Source organism: Excalfactoria chinensis, chromosome 2 (assembly GCF_039878825.1).
Source record: "Excalfactoria chinensis isolate bCotChi1 chromosome 2, bCotChi1.hap2, whole genome shotgun sequence".
In the NCBI taxonomy this organism is placed as follows: domain Eukaryota; kingdom Metazoa; phylum Chordata; class Aves; order Galliformes; family Phasianidae; genus Excalfactoria; species Excalfactoria chinensis.
The window spans coordinates 96,521,170-96,543,265 of NC_092826.1; the positions used below are offsets into that span (position 1 = coordinate 96,521,170).

General features: G+C 39.7%; 1 protein-coding gene across 2 annotated transcripts in view; it reads left to right on the plus strand.

The window, feature by feature from the left end:
• BMPER (BMP binding endothelial regulator) overlaps window positions 1-22,096 on the plus strand; it is a 145,873-nt gene that overhangs the window by 98,375 nt on the left and 25,402 nt on the right. For both annotated transcript variants that reach the window (XM_072327292.1, XM_072327291.1), the window contains exon 13: window positions 5,037-5,373. In XM_072327292.1, coding sequence (XP_072183393.1) covers window positions 5,037-5,373 — 337 coding nt within the window. The remainder of the gene's footprint in view (window positions 1-5,036; window positions 5,374-22,096) is intronic.

Here is a 22,096-nt window from a genome sequence, read left to right on the forward strand (position 1 = left end):
ACTATAGTACGCTCGCATAGATAAATACTGAGTGGAAGCTAAGAATTTCCTCATTAGCATGTGTTAGGTAGCGCTGTAGTCCTGGGAGATTTCACTTAAACAGTGAAGTACTGTTTCAGTGAGAATACTATTTACTGTTAATTCAATTAAATGCCATGTGCAAACAGTGAAACCAGTCTTTCTTATGGAGTGGTATGGTCACAAGCATGAAGCATAGTCATACTCATTATCTAGAGTCCTTTTTTTTTCAAGGGGTACACTAGCACCCACTGTTGAACTGAGAATTTAGACACCTGTTCATATATCCCCTCGAAATGTAAGTCTGTATAACGTGGATCCCAGCTCTGGGTTCATTCCTAAAAGTGGCAATGTAGATCTTTGTGGCTGTCTGTAAAATGCACACAAGTTGACCATTATTCACAACTTCTAATTAAAAGCATCTTGAGGGTTTCTCTTTGCAGCCAGCTGAACACTGTGAATGCTGGCGATGTGGATTTCATTAGCCAACCACAGGCCACGGAAAGGTTTTCAGTTGAAGATGAATGACAGCTAATCCCGCTGCTATTCCATTTGTCTCTAGTGCAAGCCTAATAAATGACTGCACACATCCTCGTCCATGTGTTGGCAGAGGGAGTGCAAACATGGCATATGACAACATACCAAACACTGTGTAATCACTGCAAATTATAGTCTAAATAATTCCTCCCCTTAATAGAGAAGGATTAGGTTTCTCTTACTGAAGGCAGCACGATAGGCCAAGTCCTCCTTCCCTCAGTACAGAAGACATGGAAAGAGGCAGTGAACAACACGACTCCATTTTGCTGGGAGAGGATAAGCAGCAGAGAGGCTGTAGAGATGAGGAATGTGCTGAATGGAACTGTTTTAAAGGCAAAATTTCTGTTCCACAAAAAATTCCAATTGCCAAGGGAAAAAAAAAAAAAAAAAATCTCTTTCAAAAGGGAACGTGGATTGTTTTTAAAATCTATGCTTTCTCAACACAGTGGGGAAAAAGAGGCAAAGAAAAGAGAGAATGAAAAGTAAGAAAACCCACTGAACTAGAAGAAAAATTGAAAGGAAAATGGGTCTGAAAAGTGCAGAATCTGGTGCTTACAGCTCGGTCAGCATTCCCTTGGCTTTTGGTTTTCCCTTTGCAGAGCTGGGAGTAGAGTCCTGTATAAAACAGGGGAGTCCAATGCTTCAGGAAGCCTTGTGGTCCCTGGCTACAAGGCAGTCTGCATGGCAGGACTGCCCTGGAGTTACATATCCTGAGAGTTTGGGCTTCCAGACAGCCCACCGGGCGAGCTGGCATGAAACCAGCTTGGAGCTATGCCTGGGTTCTTTTGGAAGTTCACTGAATCTGATATGCCTCCCTGATGCATTTCATTTCTGATGAATTGGCATTTTCCCATGAAAACCTGTTTTGTTGCTGAATTCCTCACCAGCTGTATCCCTAGGTTCCACAGCAGCAATTCTGGCACCCTGAACTTGCAGGTACTCCTGGTACTGTCTGGCATGGTGTTGAGTCCTAGTCTACAGTGTGTGTATTAATGTATTAAGAAGACAAAGAGAGCTGACAGTTGCAGGGTTTATGTCATTTCATCTGTGCCTCCAGTGCTGGAGGTCTTTTACTGTTGTTGTTGTTTTTCTTCTGGGCAGATCTTTTTCACATATCTGCTTTTCTGAGATTTTCTGTACCACTTTGGCCCTAATTCTTTAGGGAGGAATGATCTGCCAGTTCTTGAGGATGCCTTTACCATGAAAAATCATGCAGAACAATTGATGGGAGTTCCCAGCATGTGAAACTCAGTGTGTGATGTGCATAAATCCAGAAGAATTTCTTTTAAATGCAGTAGAGCACATAAGTGTGCCAAGTTAAGAAATCAAGTAACAAGTTGGTTAACTGTCCTTCAAAGAAAGAGGAAAATTGGAATACACTAAAAAGTAACTGAGAATGTTCCTTTTCTGCACATCTCCAGATGGGACAGATGCTGCATCCTTTGGCTTCCAGTCTCACCACTTACTTGGATTCTGATTCTTGTCCAAATGAATGGGAAACTCATCCATTGGGAGGGAAAGAGAGGGGGTTATAGGCACCAGGAAACTCTTCCAAACAATTTCTGTCTGCCAAGGAGACCATTTTAAATGTTGCTCCATAGCATAATGCCATCTGCCACAGCTCTACTTGGTTTATAGAAACCAAATTTCTGCATGTGAACAAACAAAAAAGCACACACTGCGTGATGCAACCAGGCACTGACAGAGTTATCATACACGTTAGATTAAATACCCTTCCTCATTACCCCAAAATGGAAGATGCTCCACTTGCATCTTAGCAATTACAGCAAATACAATATAATTATATCTAACTAGAAAAAAGTATGTCCACTGCTGGTAGTTAAACTGTAAATTTCTAGAATCAAATCCCATAATCAAAGCAGTGATCTCTAGATTTAAAATGTGCATCTTTATATGCTGAGGTTAAAAATCAGAATTTTATGTTATTCGTGTCTGCATATCTGGAGTTCACAGGACAATGCATGACAAGATGCCAATGTCTCACCAAGGACACACAGGATAATATTAGAGTTAGCCTTTTGTAATAAATACAAGTGATTTTACTGAAAGTTGGTAATTCACAACTCGAGAAAAAACCTTATAAAAGGAAAATGATAGTCAAATCATTAACCTGACTTTTGTCACTCTACTGTAAAGTCAGCAGCTTCTGAGGGAGCTCATTTGGGGAACAAGTTGTAAACTACCTTAAAAATTGAGTTATTTTCTCAAGAGAGCTGCCTGAGGATTTGGATCTGGATACTTCAAACTTTGAGAAAGTTTACATGATTCTCAAGTCTGAAATAATCTTAGTTTGTAGGTTAATGGCAAGTTTTTTCTAAATGTCAGCACAGCAGTCTTAATCTGGTGACTGCAAATCGAGCTGTGTTTTGTTTTGTCCAACGTTGTCAGAAGCAAAGGCAGCTGGAATTTGAATTTGTCCAGCAATGATAATGTATGAAGCAGCTTGAAAAGGCAGCTTTCCTTCTTGCCACTGTGCTGGCCTCATTAATGAAAGTATTCTTGCACAATTTCTCAGCTGGTTTGGTGTAAAATGCCTCTGGAGGAGAAAGTGGTCCTATGCAATCTGGGATTATGAAGGAATTTGAAGCTGATTTCAGGCAACATCATACTACGTATTGTAGTATCATTGCATATCTATAACAGTAAGCAAGCATGATGAAATAGTCTGTGGAGACTGACTGATGCAGAATTACCTGAGGGTAAATCTTCTCCCAAACACTTGGGATAGGTTTAAATCACTCAGGGACAGGATAGTCTGTACTGATGGCAAAGCACCCCTTCTACAGCCTTTAATGGGTTCTCACAGTTGATGCATGGACTAGACAATCTTGGTGGTCCTTTCTAATCTTAATGATTCCATTATTCTGTGATCATTGCCCATTAGGTCTCACCCTGATCCTCTGTGGTACAGTTAGGAATTGCCGTAAGAGACAATGGGTTGTATTGCCAATAAAAAGGTTCCATCTTTGAACTGAATCTCTGGTGTGTTAATTACTTGCATGAGCATAGAGAAGGATTTGGATTGCACAGTGACAAGTGCTGATTTACAAGAGGAAAGGGTGGTGCTAGGCCAGCCCACAGAGCAAATGTAGAAATCTGGAGCGAATCCCTGATCCTGCACCACAGAGCGGTGCTGTTTGGTAATCTTGGCCAGACACAGCGGAGAGTGAAATCTGGATTATCCTGTTTAAAAGCGGGTTCCTTTGTTTATCCTTAAATAACTGCCACACATGGGTACTTTATGGGAATAAATTAACATCAGCAAAGTGGTTTGTGGTCTTCAGATGGAGGGCACTGCAGAGATGCAAAGTATTAGCATTCACCAGACATTGGAAAGGCCATTTTGGGATGAAAGTTAAGTGATACTTAGTGTTGTTTTTGTCATATACAATACCAAAATCACATTCCTTTATGAGATAAATATTTACTGCTCTGAGGATAGAACTCACTTCATATAAATTCACTCAGGTTAATATTGTAATTTTAGGCTCCACCTGCTTTGTGGACCATCTATAATGTCACTGGAAACAGAAGGGCATTCAGAACGTAGTTTATTCCCTCTGTGATCCCTTAACTACCTGTTTCTCTAAGTTAAAGGGACATAAAGTTAGACATTTAGTTTTTAGATGGGTATAGACATAAAATAGATTTAACACACAGAAAGCAATTTTGATTTTGATGCACTGGACGTATGAAACCTTATGTAAAATAGATTTTACCAGTGCACTTATATCCTGGCCCCTGGATGTTCCATGTCTACCCTCATTCCATAATGTTGCTGACTTGTCAAGTCAACTTCAAAAGATTGGTAATAAACACCTTTTGAATGACCCATCTGAATCCATTTCAGAATGCTTTCCTAGAGTAGTTTTACTCATCTGACATCTTTTTGCTTTCATCTTTTAATGTCTTTTTATCCACAGAAAGTAGTGATTTTGAAATGGTTATCTTTACACAAGTGAGTATCAGATCTTTAGACAAGAAAATAATGTTTTCTATGAAGTATTCACTGTCAGAGTCCCATAGGGCACGGGCACCTTTGTACACCCATGACCCGTGCAGCAGTTGTTTCAGTGGCTGAAATTGTGGCTCTCCTGAAATCTACTTGAAATTTGCCCTAGAAAATTCAATTATTTGCTGGATTATACAACAGCCAACATTCAGTGTTGATCGCGGTTTTGCTTTGGATCCAGATTTTTTAGGATGACCCCATTCAATAGCAAGGAGGAACAAAAGTAAACACAGAGAGAAACAAGTATATTGAGATCAGCTATGATTTAAGAAACACTGTACTTGCCAAAGGTGCTTACTGAGAGGTCTATAGAAATCTAACAGTATTATCAGGAGGAAAACAATAGCTTTGGTTAGGTTCCTCTGAACACTGTTTCACATGTATAAGGTACAGTTTATTAACCTCAATTTCTTTGTGCTTTTATCTATCTGATCTCTTTCTTTGTTAGGCCTGGAAATCTCATGGGATGGAGACAGTTTTGTGGAAGTCATGGCTGCACCACATCTGAAGGGCAAACTCTGTGGCCTGTGTGGTAACTACAATGGGCACAAGCGAGATGACCTGATTGGGGGGGATGGGAATTTTAAGTTTGACGTGGACGACTTTGCTGAATCCTGGCGTGTGGAGTCTAATGAGTTCTGCAGTCGCCCGCAAAGGAAACCTGTGCCTGAGCTCTGCCATGGGACTGTCAGGGTGAAACTCCGGGCTCACCGGGAATGCCAGAAGCTCAAAGGCTGGGATTTTCAGAGCTGTCATTCAACAGTGGATTACACAACTTTTTACCGGTAAGTGTGGCTTGCTGAGGAGGGGGGAAAAATTACTGTGTGAGGAAAAAAAAACCCACACAAAATTTGCCTAATTTGGTAATTTCAATGCATGTTTTTAGCTGTTTTTGCAATGAACTAGTAAATAGGCTTACACTTACGCTTGCAGGTACATCATGAAACAATTTTCTAACACAGGGATCAGAAAATGACAGTCCTAAGCTAATACAGAACTGAGCACCTAACAGGGAGAAAGACAGACTTATAGCCACTTAGAGACTTATAGCCACTTCGAGACTGAGAAAAGGGAAAAAGTAACAAAAGACTTCAAAACATTTTGGTAAGCACCTTCAAAGTCAGCTGTAAAACTTAGGCTCACTTCAATTGCTATTGTTTGTGGTCCAGAGAATTCTTCCTGGAAAGGTTTTGAAAATGACTTAATTAAAGCGGAGACATCAAGTACTGCTTCTTCCTCTTGGATGGTGTAGTGTATGGGTGTTAAAATTTGAAAGGACAGAGTTAACAAAATGTGCAGTCCATGCCCATCTTGCCCTAGGAGCAAACAAAGACAGAATAGGATCTAAAAGTCTTGTCTGAGTGAACTATTACAGAGTTTTTGTTTTTAAAAAATTTCCAGCCTAAACCACAGATACATCATTTCTGTTCTTTAATGAGTTTATTTGCCCCTCACTCAGTAAATAAAATTGGCTTTTCATTTGATTGCCTGACATAAAAGATAAAAGCAAGCCGAGTCACAGTTGTGTGATGACGGATGGAGCTGCCTGCTCTCTGAGCTCCCAGCTTTCCCCACTCACACACATCTGCTCAACTATTGAGCTTATTAGGAAAAGCTTTCTAAAATGATTCCATTTCCCTCATGAATTGCCTTTCCTCTTCTTTTATAACGAGGCAGAAGGACTTTTATCTGCCCTAGCAGAATACTACTGAGTACTAGGAAATGCTAAAAGAAATCACACAGCTTGTCTCTGTGTTTCTGCATTCAGCTTCCTATAGACTAACCCAGCTTAGCAGCCCAGCATAAAGTAAAAATTATACCATGGGTAGACTGTAATGCATTGTCTTTTCCAATGGCTGGGGACACAGCAGAGACCACTAGAGCTTCTAACACATGCACACAGAGTCTGCTGGATTCATTTCAGCAGCATTCCCATCTCACTAACATCGTTCTCTGAAGGTAAGTGATGACAATACAAATGGAAAACAGGCATACAAAGATTTGTTTCATTTTGCAGTTGATTTTTTTTTTTATTTTTATTTTTTTTGGGGGTCCCTTTTTAAAAGTAGTTTGTGATTGATTTACTGCAATACACTTCCTGACACTACAGTGGAAAATGATTTACATTTTGGCTAGAGCAGACTGAAGAAAAAATAATCTTGCACACGAGAATTACCATTAAGCATTTCTGTTCCTTTACAATATTATCTCCTGTCCTGGAAGGACACTGATGTTAAGCAAGTATTTAATTAGATTATGTCCTTTTGGAGAAAAGTTTATTTTTCTCTTAGGAGAATTTACAATGAAAGGACCATCATATCCTGTCAGAAGTGGCTGTTTATTTGCTTCTATTTAAATATTACCAGTTGTCAGAATGTTTAGATCCAAATACGGGAGTCACAGATAAAATATAAGTGAGAAATAAATGCAGAGATTTAGTAGGATGTTGCTGCTTGCTAGAAACCAACAAAGTTGTAACAAATAATTTATTCAACAATCACGGCCATTTTTCTCACCAGGAAATTACTCCAAGTAGGTTGACATGCATTTGCGAAAGCCCTGGGAAGCTTTTTATTAGAAATATCTGCACATATAATTATATATGTGTGTGTTTACATATAAAATACGAGTACTTATGGGAGCTGCATTTTTCCAGAATGCTTTTTAGAGACACCACTGTTGGTTTAACTAAATTTTTCCTGATATTTTTTAATACGAACAAGCTTCAGGTAACAAAGGCATTGAATAAAGTAGAATGTTGGGGTCAGGTTTTTTCAGTTTTCTGCTTTTCTCCTCTCTGATTTGGATAAATTCTCAGTTTTTACACTCCAATATATTATGGTATTTTGTTTTGTTTTGTTTTGTTTCCATTTTAAATCCTGCATTCTCAGAAAATTACCTTTTCTTGGTCATTCTTGCCTATATTATCAACATAGCCTCATTTTCATTATGCTGCTCTTCTGGTGACCTACTGCTAATAAGAATTCTCAGAAATAGAAATAAACTCAGCAGGAACCTTACAAAGTAGGGTGTGTTTTCTGCAAATACCAAAAAAGGCAGCGAACAATGCATTGCAAACATTTGTCTGACACTGTGTTACTGATGAGGTTTTGATGATGAGACATCTCAGATTCATTTGAAGTCTCATTCTTTTTACAGCTGTAGTTTCTCCTTTTGTTAGCCATCCAAAGAACATACGCAGCAAGATTGCCTTGATTGTTAGGTGAAAAGGATACGGTTAATGTTTGAAAGTGTAAAGATCTTGTTGCGTGGTTTGTAGGGTGAAGAACAGCTAAGTGCTGAGTTCAACCTTGATAGATCTTTGATGCCTTATGAGAAATGGTTCTGCTCCTTACCCTTCACCTTTTTTTCATGTTGTAACTTTGGTGACTTGAGTCTCTGCAAAGCGCCTCGAAAAATAAAGCACAATGTAAGACTAGAAGGCAGGATTTTGAAATAGTCCAGACTCCAAACTAACAATTCTGGCATCTAATTTTATACCACTCTTTTAATTCTTTGTATTGTGACTAGACACGTTTTATGGGCTTCTAATTTTGTTTTGTTTTGTTTTGTTTTGTTTGAGATGGGCATTTTTTGTTTGTTTTTAATGCCTCGCTAGTTGTTCAGTATTATTGAGCAATGCTCTAAAAATAACTCTAAGAGCTGAACTTCATGGAGGTAAGTTTAAGTAGGGGAACAATTTTGAAGATTTTGGTAAAGGAGGTTTTAGTAAATTCCATGTGAAGAAGAGATTAAGCAGTGATAGTCATCCCATTACCTCTGATTTGCTTTTATTAATGTGGAAAAGAATTCAGGATTACACTTTGCAAATAATAATATTAATAATAATATTACTATAATTATACATATGTAATGTATTATTATTATTATTATTAGAAGGGAATATTTTGATCATGCATGCAATAAAGCTTGCATTCAGACTTTTGAAGCTGCCCTTTAATGTAAGCAGCACTAATATAATAAGTAAGTGATATCATCTTGTCATGCTGCTGTTAACAGAAAGAACTCATCACATTATCAAGAATTATCATGGTACTCTTTCTTTAAGCTCTTGAATAAGGATTTATGGGCTTGGGGATTTAAGGAGGGAAATATTTCAGTGCTCAGTGAGCCCTTCCCAATGGCTAATCTCATTGTGTACAATTGAGCAGCACAGTAACAGGGGCACGGAGTTGACTTCGTCCCCAGTGAGGCCAGGGACCCATGTGGTGTTGGGGTCAGGTTCATGGGATAGCCCATGCCTCCTTTGCTCAGTCATGGCCAGTGCCTCTTGGAAGCCCCTCTGGGAGACATAGGAGCAGGCAGAACCCAGCAGAGGGTACAGACATACGAGTGATGGAGGCAAGGCAGCACTGCTCTGCAAAGAAGCTGGTTGGGCTGCAGGGCATGAAGGGCTAATAGAGGGCTAATATCCCTAGTAATGTCTGCCCTCATAAGCAGGATTTTTAATGATTTGGTATCACTAATAGAATTGGAATATGGCATCAATACAATATTACTGTATCACCCATCTTTAATGCAGCTCGTGAATGACTAGCCAGGCATTACTCAGGTCTCCAACTGCTGACATAAACTTAGGAAAATATTTAATGTCTTGCTTTTACCATGTTGTAGATTTCTCTGGGACTGGAAAAACTGTGCCTGAGACAAGTCTTTTTATTATTACTGCTCTTACAGTTATTGTTAATTTTTTGTTATTTTTGGTATTACATTTTTAACTGTCAGTTGCATACAAAAAAGTTAGTTACTCGTTTTCTCTTTTGTAATTGTTGTAAGAAGTGTGTTTTTTTGTCTCGAACACCAAAACTTAATCATATTAAGTGTTTTATGATGAACAGTAATTAACATAATAATAGCTTAATGATACAACAAGAGGAAATAGTTTCAAACTTCAAGAGGGTAGATTTAGGTTGGATACAAGGAAAAAGTTTTTTACAATGAGGGCAGTGAAGCACTAGACAGGTTGACCAGAGTGCTGGTGGATGCCCCATCTCTGGAGACATTCAAGATCAGAGTGGACAGGGCTCTGAGAAACCTGATGGAGCTGTAGATGTTCCTTCTTATTGCAGGGAAGTTGGACTAGACGGCCTTTAAGAGACCCTTCCAACTCAAACAATTCTATGATTCTATAATTCACTTGAATCACTTAATGAAAGACATTTGGGAATTGCAAATCTACTCTGCAGTTCTTGTCTCAAATATTCCTTTTTAGAGCGTTGATTTTATTCCGGTGTAATGAATTAGTGAGTTTCTTTTTCTGTTACCTTGTGTAGTTAACTTTTCAGATGCTTAATTTTCCGGAAACTTACCACTTAACTAGAGAAAATGTTATTGTTTAGCATCAGTGCATAAATTGCAATGTTATGTAGTCCATCAGCTCCCTCTTATTAGGCTTGACAGATATGCCGTGTATGGTTGAAGAGAACATGTGAGCTGCAGCATTGCTAAGTTAATTACAAGCTCTGTTTAAAAGACAGAGAACAAGGGTTTGAAGCAAAAGTTTTTAGGGCTTTTTCTCCCATTAACAATGATGTCCTACAGCTGTAAAATTCATGTGGTTATGCCTCTATGTTCACTCAGCGGGATAGTGCAAAAGAAATGTCGGCTGAAGAATGACTTCAGAAAGGCCCACTTCATGTTCAAGGAGTGGTTGGAATTAGGATCTATGTAGCCTTCTGTTTTCTGCCAAGGGCGCATATTGCAAAATCCTCCTTGCAAGGTTTTCTGCTCCTGGCTGTTGTTGAGGGCACAGCAGTCTCCTGCACTGCTCCAGCTAAGGCCAGGCAGTTTTGGGGCTCATGTGGTTCAGTCAAAGGGTGGCTGCAGCCCTGAATGCTGCCTGGGTCAGCCCCTGCCTCAGCCTCAACAGCTGTGTCTCTACCTCCTGATGGCACAGCTGGCCTGTGTCCACTTCAAGTCAGGGCTAGTAGTACTGGCTCAAAAAATGTAACGGTACTATGAAGCTGTGCATGGTGCTCATATGGACACCTCTTTCTCCTGCTCACCTTCGTAATGAGGTAACTACTCCTGCCTGACCTCCTTTCTGAATCTGACCCTAATTCTGGGAACTAACAGCAGTGTAACCACAGAAGAGAGGAGCTCAGGTTGAAACAATTTACTCAGCTTTTTGGGCAAATTGTCAGTGAGCAGCTGTGCGGCCCAGGGAGCTTCTGGTTTGGAAGGAATTTAAAAATACTTGAAATTATAATCATATTTTTTTAAGCAAATCTTCACCAGGACTTGAGATTCCCATGAGCTTCTCTTTCTGTTGTTCTGTCCTTCTCATTCTGTTCAGTGTCGCTGAGACTTTTATCTATGTGAAGTGATCCCAAGTTTTAGCTGCCTGTGTTATTAAATGCTTAATAATTCAAGCTTTCTGTTCAGAAATACTCTGCTTTATGTCATTCTACTTCTACAAGGTGATCTTTTGCAGATCTGTATTGGAGAAATGTGCAAAGAACTAAACCCGAGTGTGTAGGTAACAAGAGAGCTGGTGTTGCCAAGCCTTACAAAAGTACAGGTGCTTGGGAATACATTCTCCACATCTATCTGGCTGGGCTGCCTTGACTTTGTGCACTTATAGGAATTGACATTGCACCCTAAACCACTTCTAAATGTCTGCCATTGAGTCACACTTGTGAATCCTGTGGAATGCCATGATGAACTCACTGATACAGAGGTAAGAGGCACCAGGACTGAGTGCTGGTACCTGACAGCACTAATAAGTAGGAGAAAAGAAACTTTGTGGTGACTGATGAACTCTGTAATTCCTAGGAACAAGTGTCAAACTTTGCTACCTATATACTGATGATAAAGAGCACTGTAAAAATACCACCTTATGTATACATAAAAATCACCACAATTTTGAGCCTCTTCATGTAGTATTTTTCATCTGGATTATCCAAGAGTTAGTGCAAGCTGCCAGAAAATTACTGCTTAGTTTTAAGGATTAGAAGCTTGGATTTGGACAAATAGGTTGCATGGCCAGGAAAGATAAATCCTAACCCAAGCTGAGCTCAGTTATCTGTGGATCATGATTCCTCTTCATCTTTCTTCCATACCCCTACCCCTGGTGAGGTATTTTTCACATAACCAAGCCCCATCCACTTGTGTCTATTTAGAAAAAATACCTCAGGAATTTTGGGCTAGAAAACATTCTTCTCTTTGTATCAGTAGTTATTACAGCTGTAAAACATTGAAGCAGTGCCAGAGGATTCACAGATGTCTCCTTTCCTGTTGAGGTATTGGGAATGGGCAGGGGGGAGGATGAGGGTGGAGAGAGCTCCAGAATCTGACAAGATTGTGGTGTTGGATAGACACCATTCACCTGGGACCATCCATGGCTTATTTCTAGCCAAAAAACGCATGCTTCCCCAGTGACCCACTTTGAGCTTCCCTATATGGAAAGCTAATGATTTTTTTATTTTATTTTTATTTTTTTTAAACAAGGAAATATTTTTATAGGAAGAACAGATGAAGCAACATACTATTCTGTGATTAAAACTCAGAGAATTTTCCTTTGCTTCAAAGGATGGCATGTCTGGAATGTGTCTGTTTTTCTTACCTAATTATGGGATCACAACCCTACCTGATGCTGTCTCTTTACACTGAATGAGATGTTATTTTCTACTGCTTGCAAGTGTAATATGAGGCTTTTTTCTGCTCTTTGCCAGGAAAGAGCTCAATTTGTGATTATGGTGCGTGCAGATATATAGAGGCTTATTACAAAAACCTGCTTCTGCCTAGTAAAACTTCATTTGTCTTTGGTTTATTACCCATCTCAATGAAATTCAAGTCAGGTGTTTCATAACAAAATATTGTCTTCTACTTTGCCCTCTGTCTGACAGATGTGAGACTCTCTGTGAAAATGTAAGGTCAATTTGACTGTGACAGAAGTGACTGTAAAGTATGGTAGGGAAGGCAGGAAAGGGGTAGAGATCTAACAGAACAAGTAGGGTGCCATAAATGCACTTCTCATTTGCCAATATGGAAAGCATTTGCAGAACTGGTTATTCCTGGGTTGCTCTTAAAAGAAGTCTGACATTATTATTTATTTATTTATTTATTTATTTATTTATTTATTTTGATTTCATTTGTTTGGTTCATTGGCTTTGGTCCACAGTGCCCTGGAGTTCTGAGATAAAATCCTGGTTCGTTGAAGACCATGGGATGCTATATTTGAAGGAAGTGATTTCCTCATTGTGACTGTCTGTGTCCCATGCATTTCTGGTACACAGATCTGTGCACTAGCAGTCCTGGACTAGTCTTTCTACCATCTTCTATATTACAGGTTAAATTGGTTCAGTGGCAGAGAATTCTTTCATTACTGGAGTAGACAAAATGTGAAATGCATCCAGACTCCTGTTACCAGATCCTGTCTGCCCCATCACTTTTTAGCTGAGTGAAATCTAAGGGTTGGCTTTGCGAAGCAGACAACATAATTTGGCTGGCCACATGCAACTCAGAGGTCACTCCTGTTTCTCACTAATTGGAGGTCACTCATATTTCTTTCATCTCAGCTATGAGGTGTTCATAGAAGTACTTTGCAACTCTTGGCACTATCATCCCTCACATTTTTCAAACCTTATCTCATAGGCTTTTAAACACACCCCAGGCATAGCTTTTATAATACAGTTGCCCATCCCCAAGGTCCTTATTATAACTGGCTTCTTAAAGTGCCACTATATCCCACCAAACATGAGTGTGCACTAAGACTGTTACTTTTTGGCAAAACAAAAGCACATCCCTGTTGTGCAAATATTTTTTTAAAAGGGCCCTTTCACTTTTTGGAAAATATCCCTGATGTCTCAGTGATGTAATGCAATGCATAACTTTTAAACAGAAGAGAAGAGCAGGTGTGGGGAGGAACTACTAGAAAAGCAGAGTGGGATCCTCCCTTGTGAAACTGTTTTAAAAGACTCCACCTGTCAGTTAGTGCAACTTGATCCACACCCAAAGTAAAAGTACTTGCTACTCTGAAGTATTCTTTTTAAGGGCAAAAGTAAATCCTGTTTTTGGAGGGATGCTATTCAGAAAAGCTGTCAGCATCACTGGAATATATTCCGTGCGTCTCTCAGATACTGAAGAATTTTAACTACAGGTGCTACAGAGTCCAAGACCTCTGTTCAGTCTCATTTTAATTAGCTTCTAGGACATGCTCACAGCAAGGCTTTCTTTGCTAGTTGTTTTCATTATTATTATTATTATTTTATTTTAATTTTATCTTTTTATGTTTAAATTTATTGCAGTATTGATTTTAAATAAAATCAAATGTTGCCATTTCCATGAATAAATAATTCAGGAAACCAACCCATCACATCTCATATTCTGCCTTGGACTGAAGCTAATAATTGTTGCAAGGAAGAGGAAACCCACCCATACTGTAGCTGGCCAACTGTGCCATGTCATATATGGCCAAGAAATCCCTTTCAGGCTCCTGAGATGATCAGTTTACAGCTCATAGCATGAAATTTTAATTACCTTTCTTTTAACATGCATAACTGCAAAGCTACCATATTTCAGCTCCTATTTTAAGCCACCTGCAGTATATCCTGCCTAATTAGACACACAGCAAAGATGAACGAGAGTGTTTATAAGCAGGCAAATGAGATGAATTTGTGGGAAACGTTTTAAAAATAAGCTTAACCTAATCCTCCTGTTATTCTTATGAGTTCATTTATGCTTCTGGCAGGATAACCAGACAAAGCAGGACGTGAGCTGTGACCAGCACAGAAAAAACTTTTCTGTAGAAAGTTTGCCTTAGGAAGGTTTTGACAGCCCAGAACAGCTTATCCTGCCTGCTTTTGCTGTGGTAGAGAACTGACTTTTCATTTGTGAGAGCATTGTTCTGGAGATTTTATATGGGTTAGACTGAACTGTAAGCTTTCTGCCGTTTGTTTTTTTAGCAGAGAAATCTGTTTCCAGTTTTAGAGATCACCGGGGATCTTTACTTTTTGTGAGATTTGTGGTAGCCATCTACGACAATGACAATTTGTAGTGATTATCTCTTTGCCCTTCACTGTAAGGTCTCAGTATCACAGAACAGTTGAGGTGGGAAGGGACCTCTGTGTCCATCTGGTCCAGCCTGGGCCCCAGCAGAGATACAGCAGGGTGCCTAGGCCCATCCATGCACTTTTGGTGATCTCCAAGCAACCTTTGCCAGTGCTGCATCACCCATACAGCACAGAAATCCTTCCTGGTGTTGATATATTCCAGTTCATTCCCATTGCCTCTTTAATTGCATTGCAATTGCAAGGGAGTGAGAGGGATCTATTTGAATCCAAGTGAAGGACTCTGTGTTTGTTAGAGCAGGTGCAGTGATTTCACATCTTCATCGTGATACAAAGAGGATGAAAGCTTTTAAGTCTCTCCCTGACTCCCCCATTTAAGCCAGTTGAAATTAAAATTGGTGGGGAATGTGCTGGGGATACTGAAGGGAGTTGGAGCCATATGTTTTCTTGCATTCCTGGGTACTCCTATAACCAGCATTCTGTTTGTAAAATATTCCTAAAACATAAAAGCTAAAATAAATTCAGTATGTGAAAATTAATAACAAGTCATTTCTCCTATGATCACTCCAGAGGAAGCTCTCGTAAGCGTTAAGGTATTCAGACAGCTGATTTTTGTACATCAGCTCTGAAGTGAGGTATGTAGTTTACAGAGACTGAGTGCTTAAGGTTATGTACTCTATGAGTACATGAAATAAGAGGCTGTTGAGTATGGTGGATGCCATGGAAGCAAGGAAGAAGTTTACAAAGTTCATTTCCTAAGTGCTCCTTCTTAGCACTTTATATTTTCAAATTGCAATGTAAACATTTAATACTCACTGCACCTTGGTTTAAAGCTGTTGAAATGAAGAAAGAGTCCTTTGCTGTACAGGAAGCCAAGAGTAGATTTGAGATTAAAATCTGAAAGTGCCTGGTTCTATGCCTGAAGCTCAAGTCCTTCTGATGGTATTTAAGAGGTTTCACATGCACAAAAAGTATATTGTCATATTCTGGTTTAAGTGCACATTCTTCTAAAGCTTTCAGAAGAAAGCATTGCTACTCTTTAAGGAACTAGATCTCTGCTCTTTTAAGGCCCAGCTAAACAACAGCCTGCTATTACTGCATGCAGTAATGTGTCTATGGCAAGTAAAAACATAATAAAAAGTCAAAACTTAATAATGAAACAAGGCATGGACTATAGAAGGCTTGCTTTTGGAACAGCTGGTGTGAATATACAAGAAAAAAACATACACTGTTCTCTGAAATCAAGGTCCATGCTGAGGTTTGAAAGCCCATTTTGTTGTTTTGCTCATCTGTCTGCCTACATGGTTCTTCTCTGTTGCACTGATGGAAACTTGCTGGCAATATGGGGAAGGATCACCAAGATATCAGTTGAAGGGCTTGAAGGTCATATGGAAATCAGAGGAAAATTACAAAGATCTGACTAATGGGTGATTATTTTGTCTGCCATTGGTTTTGTAAATATGCCTTCAGATCCTATGTATTAATTGTTCTGTATTTAGTTAACATTTGAAATATGCAGTTCCTACCATATGCATCGTGATTCTTCACTTTACAGAAGGCCCTGTTCTTCACTGCAAACATTGGCAGCAAACCTCTATTTTCAAACAAACAAATGAACAAACAAATAAACAAACAAAACACCCACAAGCATAACATTGAAGTACAGTACAAAATAATTTCAGCCCATTAATAAGAAGACATTTGGTTCATCTTTCAGCTCTCATTTCCCTCACCTGCACTGATCTCTAGATGGTTTATCTCTCTGGTTAGACATCTACAAAGTCTTTTTAAAGTGGTGTTCCATCCACTTCCTGTGCATGAGAAAAGCAGATAGTCACCTATGAAAAGCATACACTGCATGACTTGGCTAGATCACACAAAACACAGTGGCACAGAGGCAATGAGAGGACGACCTTCTCTGGCAAGGAATCATCTCATTAGACAATACTCTCTCCCAAGATCTCTCGACTGCTATCTGAGTCGACGTAATCTATTCCATAATTGCAGCCTGTATTATGAGGTAGCCAGGCTGTGTCTCTAGCCAGGATTTCCATCTGGTTTTTAAGGCTAGGAATTCACTTTACGTGTTTCTCTTATCAGCTGCATACAAACTGTGCTGTCTTATAGTCCAGAGATTTTCCTTCACCTGTCTCTTTTGTCTCTCAGTGCTATTCATATGCTTTCTTTCTAAATGATGAAGTACTTGGCCAGGAGTGCTTTCTAGTTATGGAATAGCACAGAGATTTCTCTCAACATTCCCTGTATTTGAAAGCTGCTGTTTTATATGAGCATAAGAAATTTTGCAATGGGACTGGAATTAATAACTCTTGCAACATAAAAAGATGCTATTTATTATCTTCACTGTCCTCACTATCCTTGGAGCAGATGCAGACACTGGGTTCAAAGTCATACCCAAAGTTAAAGATCCTGTGTACATGCTCAAAGTGTTGTTGGTGGAATATGTTATAGTTCCATAACCGAGATGAGTCTGATAGACAGCGGTCTATGCAGAATGCTTAAAAGCTTTTCCATATGACTAGGAAGTCAGGAGTTGACAAATTTCTTCAGTGTTTATAATTAAAGCCCAGAAGAAGATCTTAAACAGTTACTGGGTTCTGTTGTGGTCAATATTATGATTTATTGACTTGAGAACCAATTCTGACTGAGAGGAAACTAAGCTTGGTTTTTCCCCTACGGTCTAGTAAGTCTGGATGCTGACTGAAAACAGAAGTTCATTTGGTATAGACATCCAATAGCAACCTTTTACAAAGTTAGGAACTTGTTTCTCTGTCTTTCAATCAAACTTCGCAACTAACTTAGCTTTAATGCTTGTTATAATACTTTATAGAATATAGCATTACAGTGTTGCTTTAAAGAGCCTTTTATTTGTGGCTATACCCCTTTGAAACAGAATTGGTAGGATTACATAGAGTGCATGAAAAATGCTAGATTGGTAGCCTAGGGGAGGAAGTGTTGAGTGGGTACAGTATGAACAGCAGTAATTAGAGCATCTTATGGCATCCTAATGCTACATTTCTATCTCAGGCTGTGACAGCACAGTTTTCTGAAGTTCGCAGTTAGTGTAAGTCTAATATATAGATGGTCCTTGAGTATGTCTTCATTACTGCAAACAGTCTGGGCACTTTTGTGACACACGCTCCTCCATATTGGAAAGCAAGAAAACACAGCTAAACTCATTCAAGGTCACAACTGTTCATCCTTTTGTGTTAGGCATTTTATCATTCAAAACATCAGGTGTCAGAACGCAAGAGAGTTTGAGCCAGGGAAGTCAGATCAGAGCCTGATCACATAAACCAACATATTGCGTGACTATCATTCCTACATATGCAGCATATGTATTTTTGCCTGCTTCTGACTGTTGTCGGAATTATATACATTACTAAACATCTGAACACTGCTATTTTTTTCAGTCTCCATGAAATTAATCTCCTGCAGATGCTGGCTTGGGGCTGGCAGTATCGCATCCTTCATTTTTAAGCTTAAGGTGCTAATAACATTCTGAAGTTTGCTTTACATTCAGATGTGAGAAAGCCCTCCAGTTTGATGTGAACCAGCTCTTTGATCCATCTTTTGTCAAGTGGTGAGAGTAAAGTTAGTTCAGCTCTCAGAGCTCTAGATAGAACCATGTTCCATGAAGTAGCCCACAGCTCATTCAGTAGTATATTCAATATCAGGAGCAGTAGTTTACCCAGGAGATTTTGACACCTCCCCTTCTTGACAGCCTGGAGCCTGTCAAATTACATGGTCAAGCTGAATTCTGGCTTCTTGGTGGCTCAGCAAAAGGATTGTGTTGTGAGCCAAGGATGAAATGACCAAGAGAGGATTATTTTCCTCATGTGCAATAGGCACATAAAGTTTTTTGTTGTTGTTCCTTTTGGTTGTTTTTTTTGTTGTTGTTGTTGCCTGTTTGGGGTTTTTTTTTTGTGATATTGAGGGTCAACTGCAAGAGAACCAGCTTTAGCTGAAGAGTAACGGTATGGCTGAAAGTGTGCAAATAGACGCGTGGTTTAATTTGCAAAGCTTGTGTTGGTTTGTCCTCCTCTCTTGTTACATCCACAGTCTGCTTTGAATGTGAATACTCTGCAAGAGCAGGGATGCTTTCCTGCTCCTTTCTGCTGAGGAAAACACATTATGCCCTGATAGCTAGCATTTCCAGAAAAAAAGTAGCAGCTTCTTACAGAGTCTTCCAGAAGCCAGTTGCCTCAACTTTAAAATTTCTTAATGTTCTCCAAAGTATTTTGTAAATATGAATGTTGTCTCTCTGCTCCAGATCATCAAACTGTGCAGTAACCCAAATGAAGGTGTGAAAGAATATCTTACTTTGACCCATTGTTCTCCCCTTTTGCAGTACAGGTGTGACAGTGATGGAAGAACATATTTACAGGTCTGTGGGGCTGCTGGAAAGTGCAGTCCCTCCCAGGGTTGTTCACAATGGGAATCATTATCCTGACTGTAACAATAAATATCACCACAGAGAATATGCAAGGATTTATCCAAAGGTCATATTCACCCAGAAGGTTTCTTTGTTGAAAGAAGCTTGCAGCTGTGTTAAGATTAAAGAGTGTCAGAGAACCATAGAGTGTGTGGTTTTTTCACTCTAAGTAAAATATGAACTGTTTGTCTAACAACCCCAGCTGAGGGATGCTCGTGTCAGACAGCCTTGGGGATGTCATATATATTTCCAGTGGGCTTTTAGAATTCAGGAAAAATCTCCTCTTTGATGCATTTATCTGACACATCCTAAGCTCCTGCTATGCCTAGGAGGAGATCTTCCTCCTGCCGTTGTGAGAAGTTTGATAGTCACTCAGAAAAGAGATTGGCTCAGAGAAATGGCTCAGGTCAAATTCGTGTCCCAAAAATGAAAATGGCCCAGACAGATTACTCAGGTTCTCACATTCAAGTGAATGTGCTTAATATACAGTGAGTCAGACTGCAATGTGATGAGCATTTTATCTACAGCAACTGGCAGCCGCTTGCTTGCTGCCAGTTTGAATGCTTGCTGATTGGTTTCAGTGAAAACCCTTGTGTGAGTTTTATGCATGCCTGTAAGGTCACAGTCATGTAGTTCACTGTTGGTATGGAACATTTTGACAGCTAATCTGTAAACCTGCTTTTCCTCCCACTGATAATATTTTTAGATCAGTACAGCGTAATGAGTTTAATACTGATTAGAACAGGGATGTAAAAGATTTGTCCTTGGTGGCCTAAAGTGCTTTGTAGCCCATGGTGGCATGATGTGTCTCTTGGTTTTGGTTTATTTTTGGTAGACAACATGTCTTTTTTTCTCCCATATTGTTTGCAGGCCTGGATCTTGAGGCCCAGAAAGGGTGCCTCATGCTTTGAAAACTGCATGCTGGTGTTCTCAGCTGTTACAGTCCCCAGGGGGATGCCATGGAAAAACGCTGTGGTGGTAGAGTGCGACCTGCAGTGGTGTTGTACTGAATGTTCCTTGGGAAGCAATTGTGGTTACCATTACACAGTAAACATATTAATCTTTTGACATCAGCATTGCAGAAAACACCAAAGAAAGGCAATGATAAAGTTAAATATAAATTTAATTATCCTTTGTCATTTCTTATAAGCCATGTATTTAATTGTTCATCGGAGGGCTCCACAATGGTGTTGCCCACCTGGTGGGCACGAAGGGGAGAAGATATGATGGTCTCTCCTCCCAGGTTTCCACTGTGAGTTGATTTTTCTCAAAATGTTCTGTCGTGTCTTTTTTGCTCTGTACTTTAGAGAAGTTTCAAGTGATCGCCTCATGAGAAGTATAAACCCAGGTAGTACCCGCAACAGATTGTAGGTAAATATTTTGTCAGCGCAGCAAGAACTCCTTAGTGGCCAGTTAGCAGATTATGTGTGTACAGCCAGTAGGATTACAGGAGACCTTCAGACTGACAGCTCTCTCAGCAGTTTAACTGTGATGGTTGTATCATCTCTGAACCTGCATTCTGTCATTGTGTGCCCACAGTGTACTTATGTGGGCTTGATCCAGATAGCCACGTAGATGATTGTGGGTTGTTGTAAGAGATGAGTTTCCACGTGGGATGATTGCCTTCAAATATAGAAAGTTGCCATGAAACACAGCATGAGAGGGAAACAACTGGGGATGAACAGGTGTCATGTTGCTGTTTTACTTCTGAAAAATCTAAGTCTACATCCAAATTGCACAAGAAAAAAGACTTTAATCTGCTGTCTTAGCATGTGTAGAGCTCCTTGAGGACATCAGTCAAAGCAGAACACACAGCTTCTGGCAGAAAACATAGGGTGGGTCTTTTTATGTTGCTTAATACAAAGGTGAAAGTCCTAATGAAGGAGAAAGTACCAGCTTCAATGTGATACTCTGTGTTGTTCAGACAACACATAGAAAACCTGCAAGCAGTGCAGTCATATACCCAGCTGTAGCCCAGTTAGAGACAGGCGGAGACAAAAGCCCACAATGGTTTTGTAATTTTTGCTATTGGTATTCCACGTCATAACAATATGTGGAGCACAGAGAACTACACGTCCCAGAGGACCTCATGGTCAGAGAGGAAAATACGTCACAGAAGTGACGCTTGCTCTCTCTCTCACTGCCTGGCAGCAGGTGTGGGTGTGCTTCCAAGCTGTGCACCTTCAGTTTTAAAGTAGGTTTCTCAGTCTTTGGAAAACTCTCTCTTATTTTACTTGATTTATTAGCCTCAATTTCAATTGGATTGTATTATAGTGTGTTCTTGCATTCCAATATTGCATTCCAATATTTAGTAAAACAAGTTTTCCTCCTTAGATCATTGCTGCTGCTCCTTGAGCCCAGCTCCCACTGCCCTACCTTTTCCCTTTTCCCATTTCTGGGGCTAGGGGGCCCACAGGCCTACTGCCCCGTCACGGACATAGATTGATCTAGGTAACTCCATGACAAAGTCACACTGCAAGGAAGCAATCCACTGTCTCTAGTTTCCCAAAACTTAAATTTTGAATCTCCAAATTCTTTTGTGAAAGATAATTTTTATTTATTTTTTTTACAAGGCCTTCATGAGGTCCTTTGGACATGAATGCATGAGTGTGTCTGAGGTTTGGTCCCAGCTCTGCCATGTATCACATATAGAGTGTCCCCCGAGTGACTCCTCAGTCAAAGCCTTAAAATGTGAGTATGCAAGATTAAGTCTCCAAATTCAGAGTGAATCCCCTCAATGGTTGTCATGGAACTGTAGATTGTCAGTCCAGTTCTCCCAACCTTGTGATGCAAGTGGATTATCAGCTGTGCAGAACATGAGGAGACTCTCAAGCTACTTTAATGCCCAACATTGTAGAGTTTTTCAGATGCACAAATTGTACCAAAGGCTGAAAATATGTGCCTGAACCACCCAGGCAAAAAGTACTTCAAAATTTACTTTGGATGTCTTTTTTTACATCCACCCTTCTCTGTCTGTCTCTGGTACTCTAGCTGTATCAAGGCATGCATGCAAAAGGAAAACCA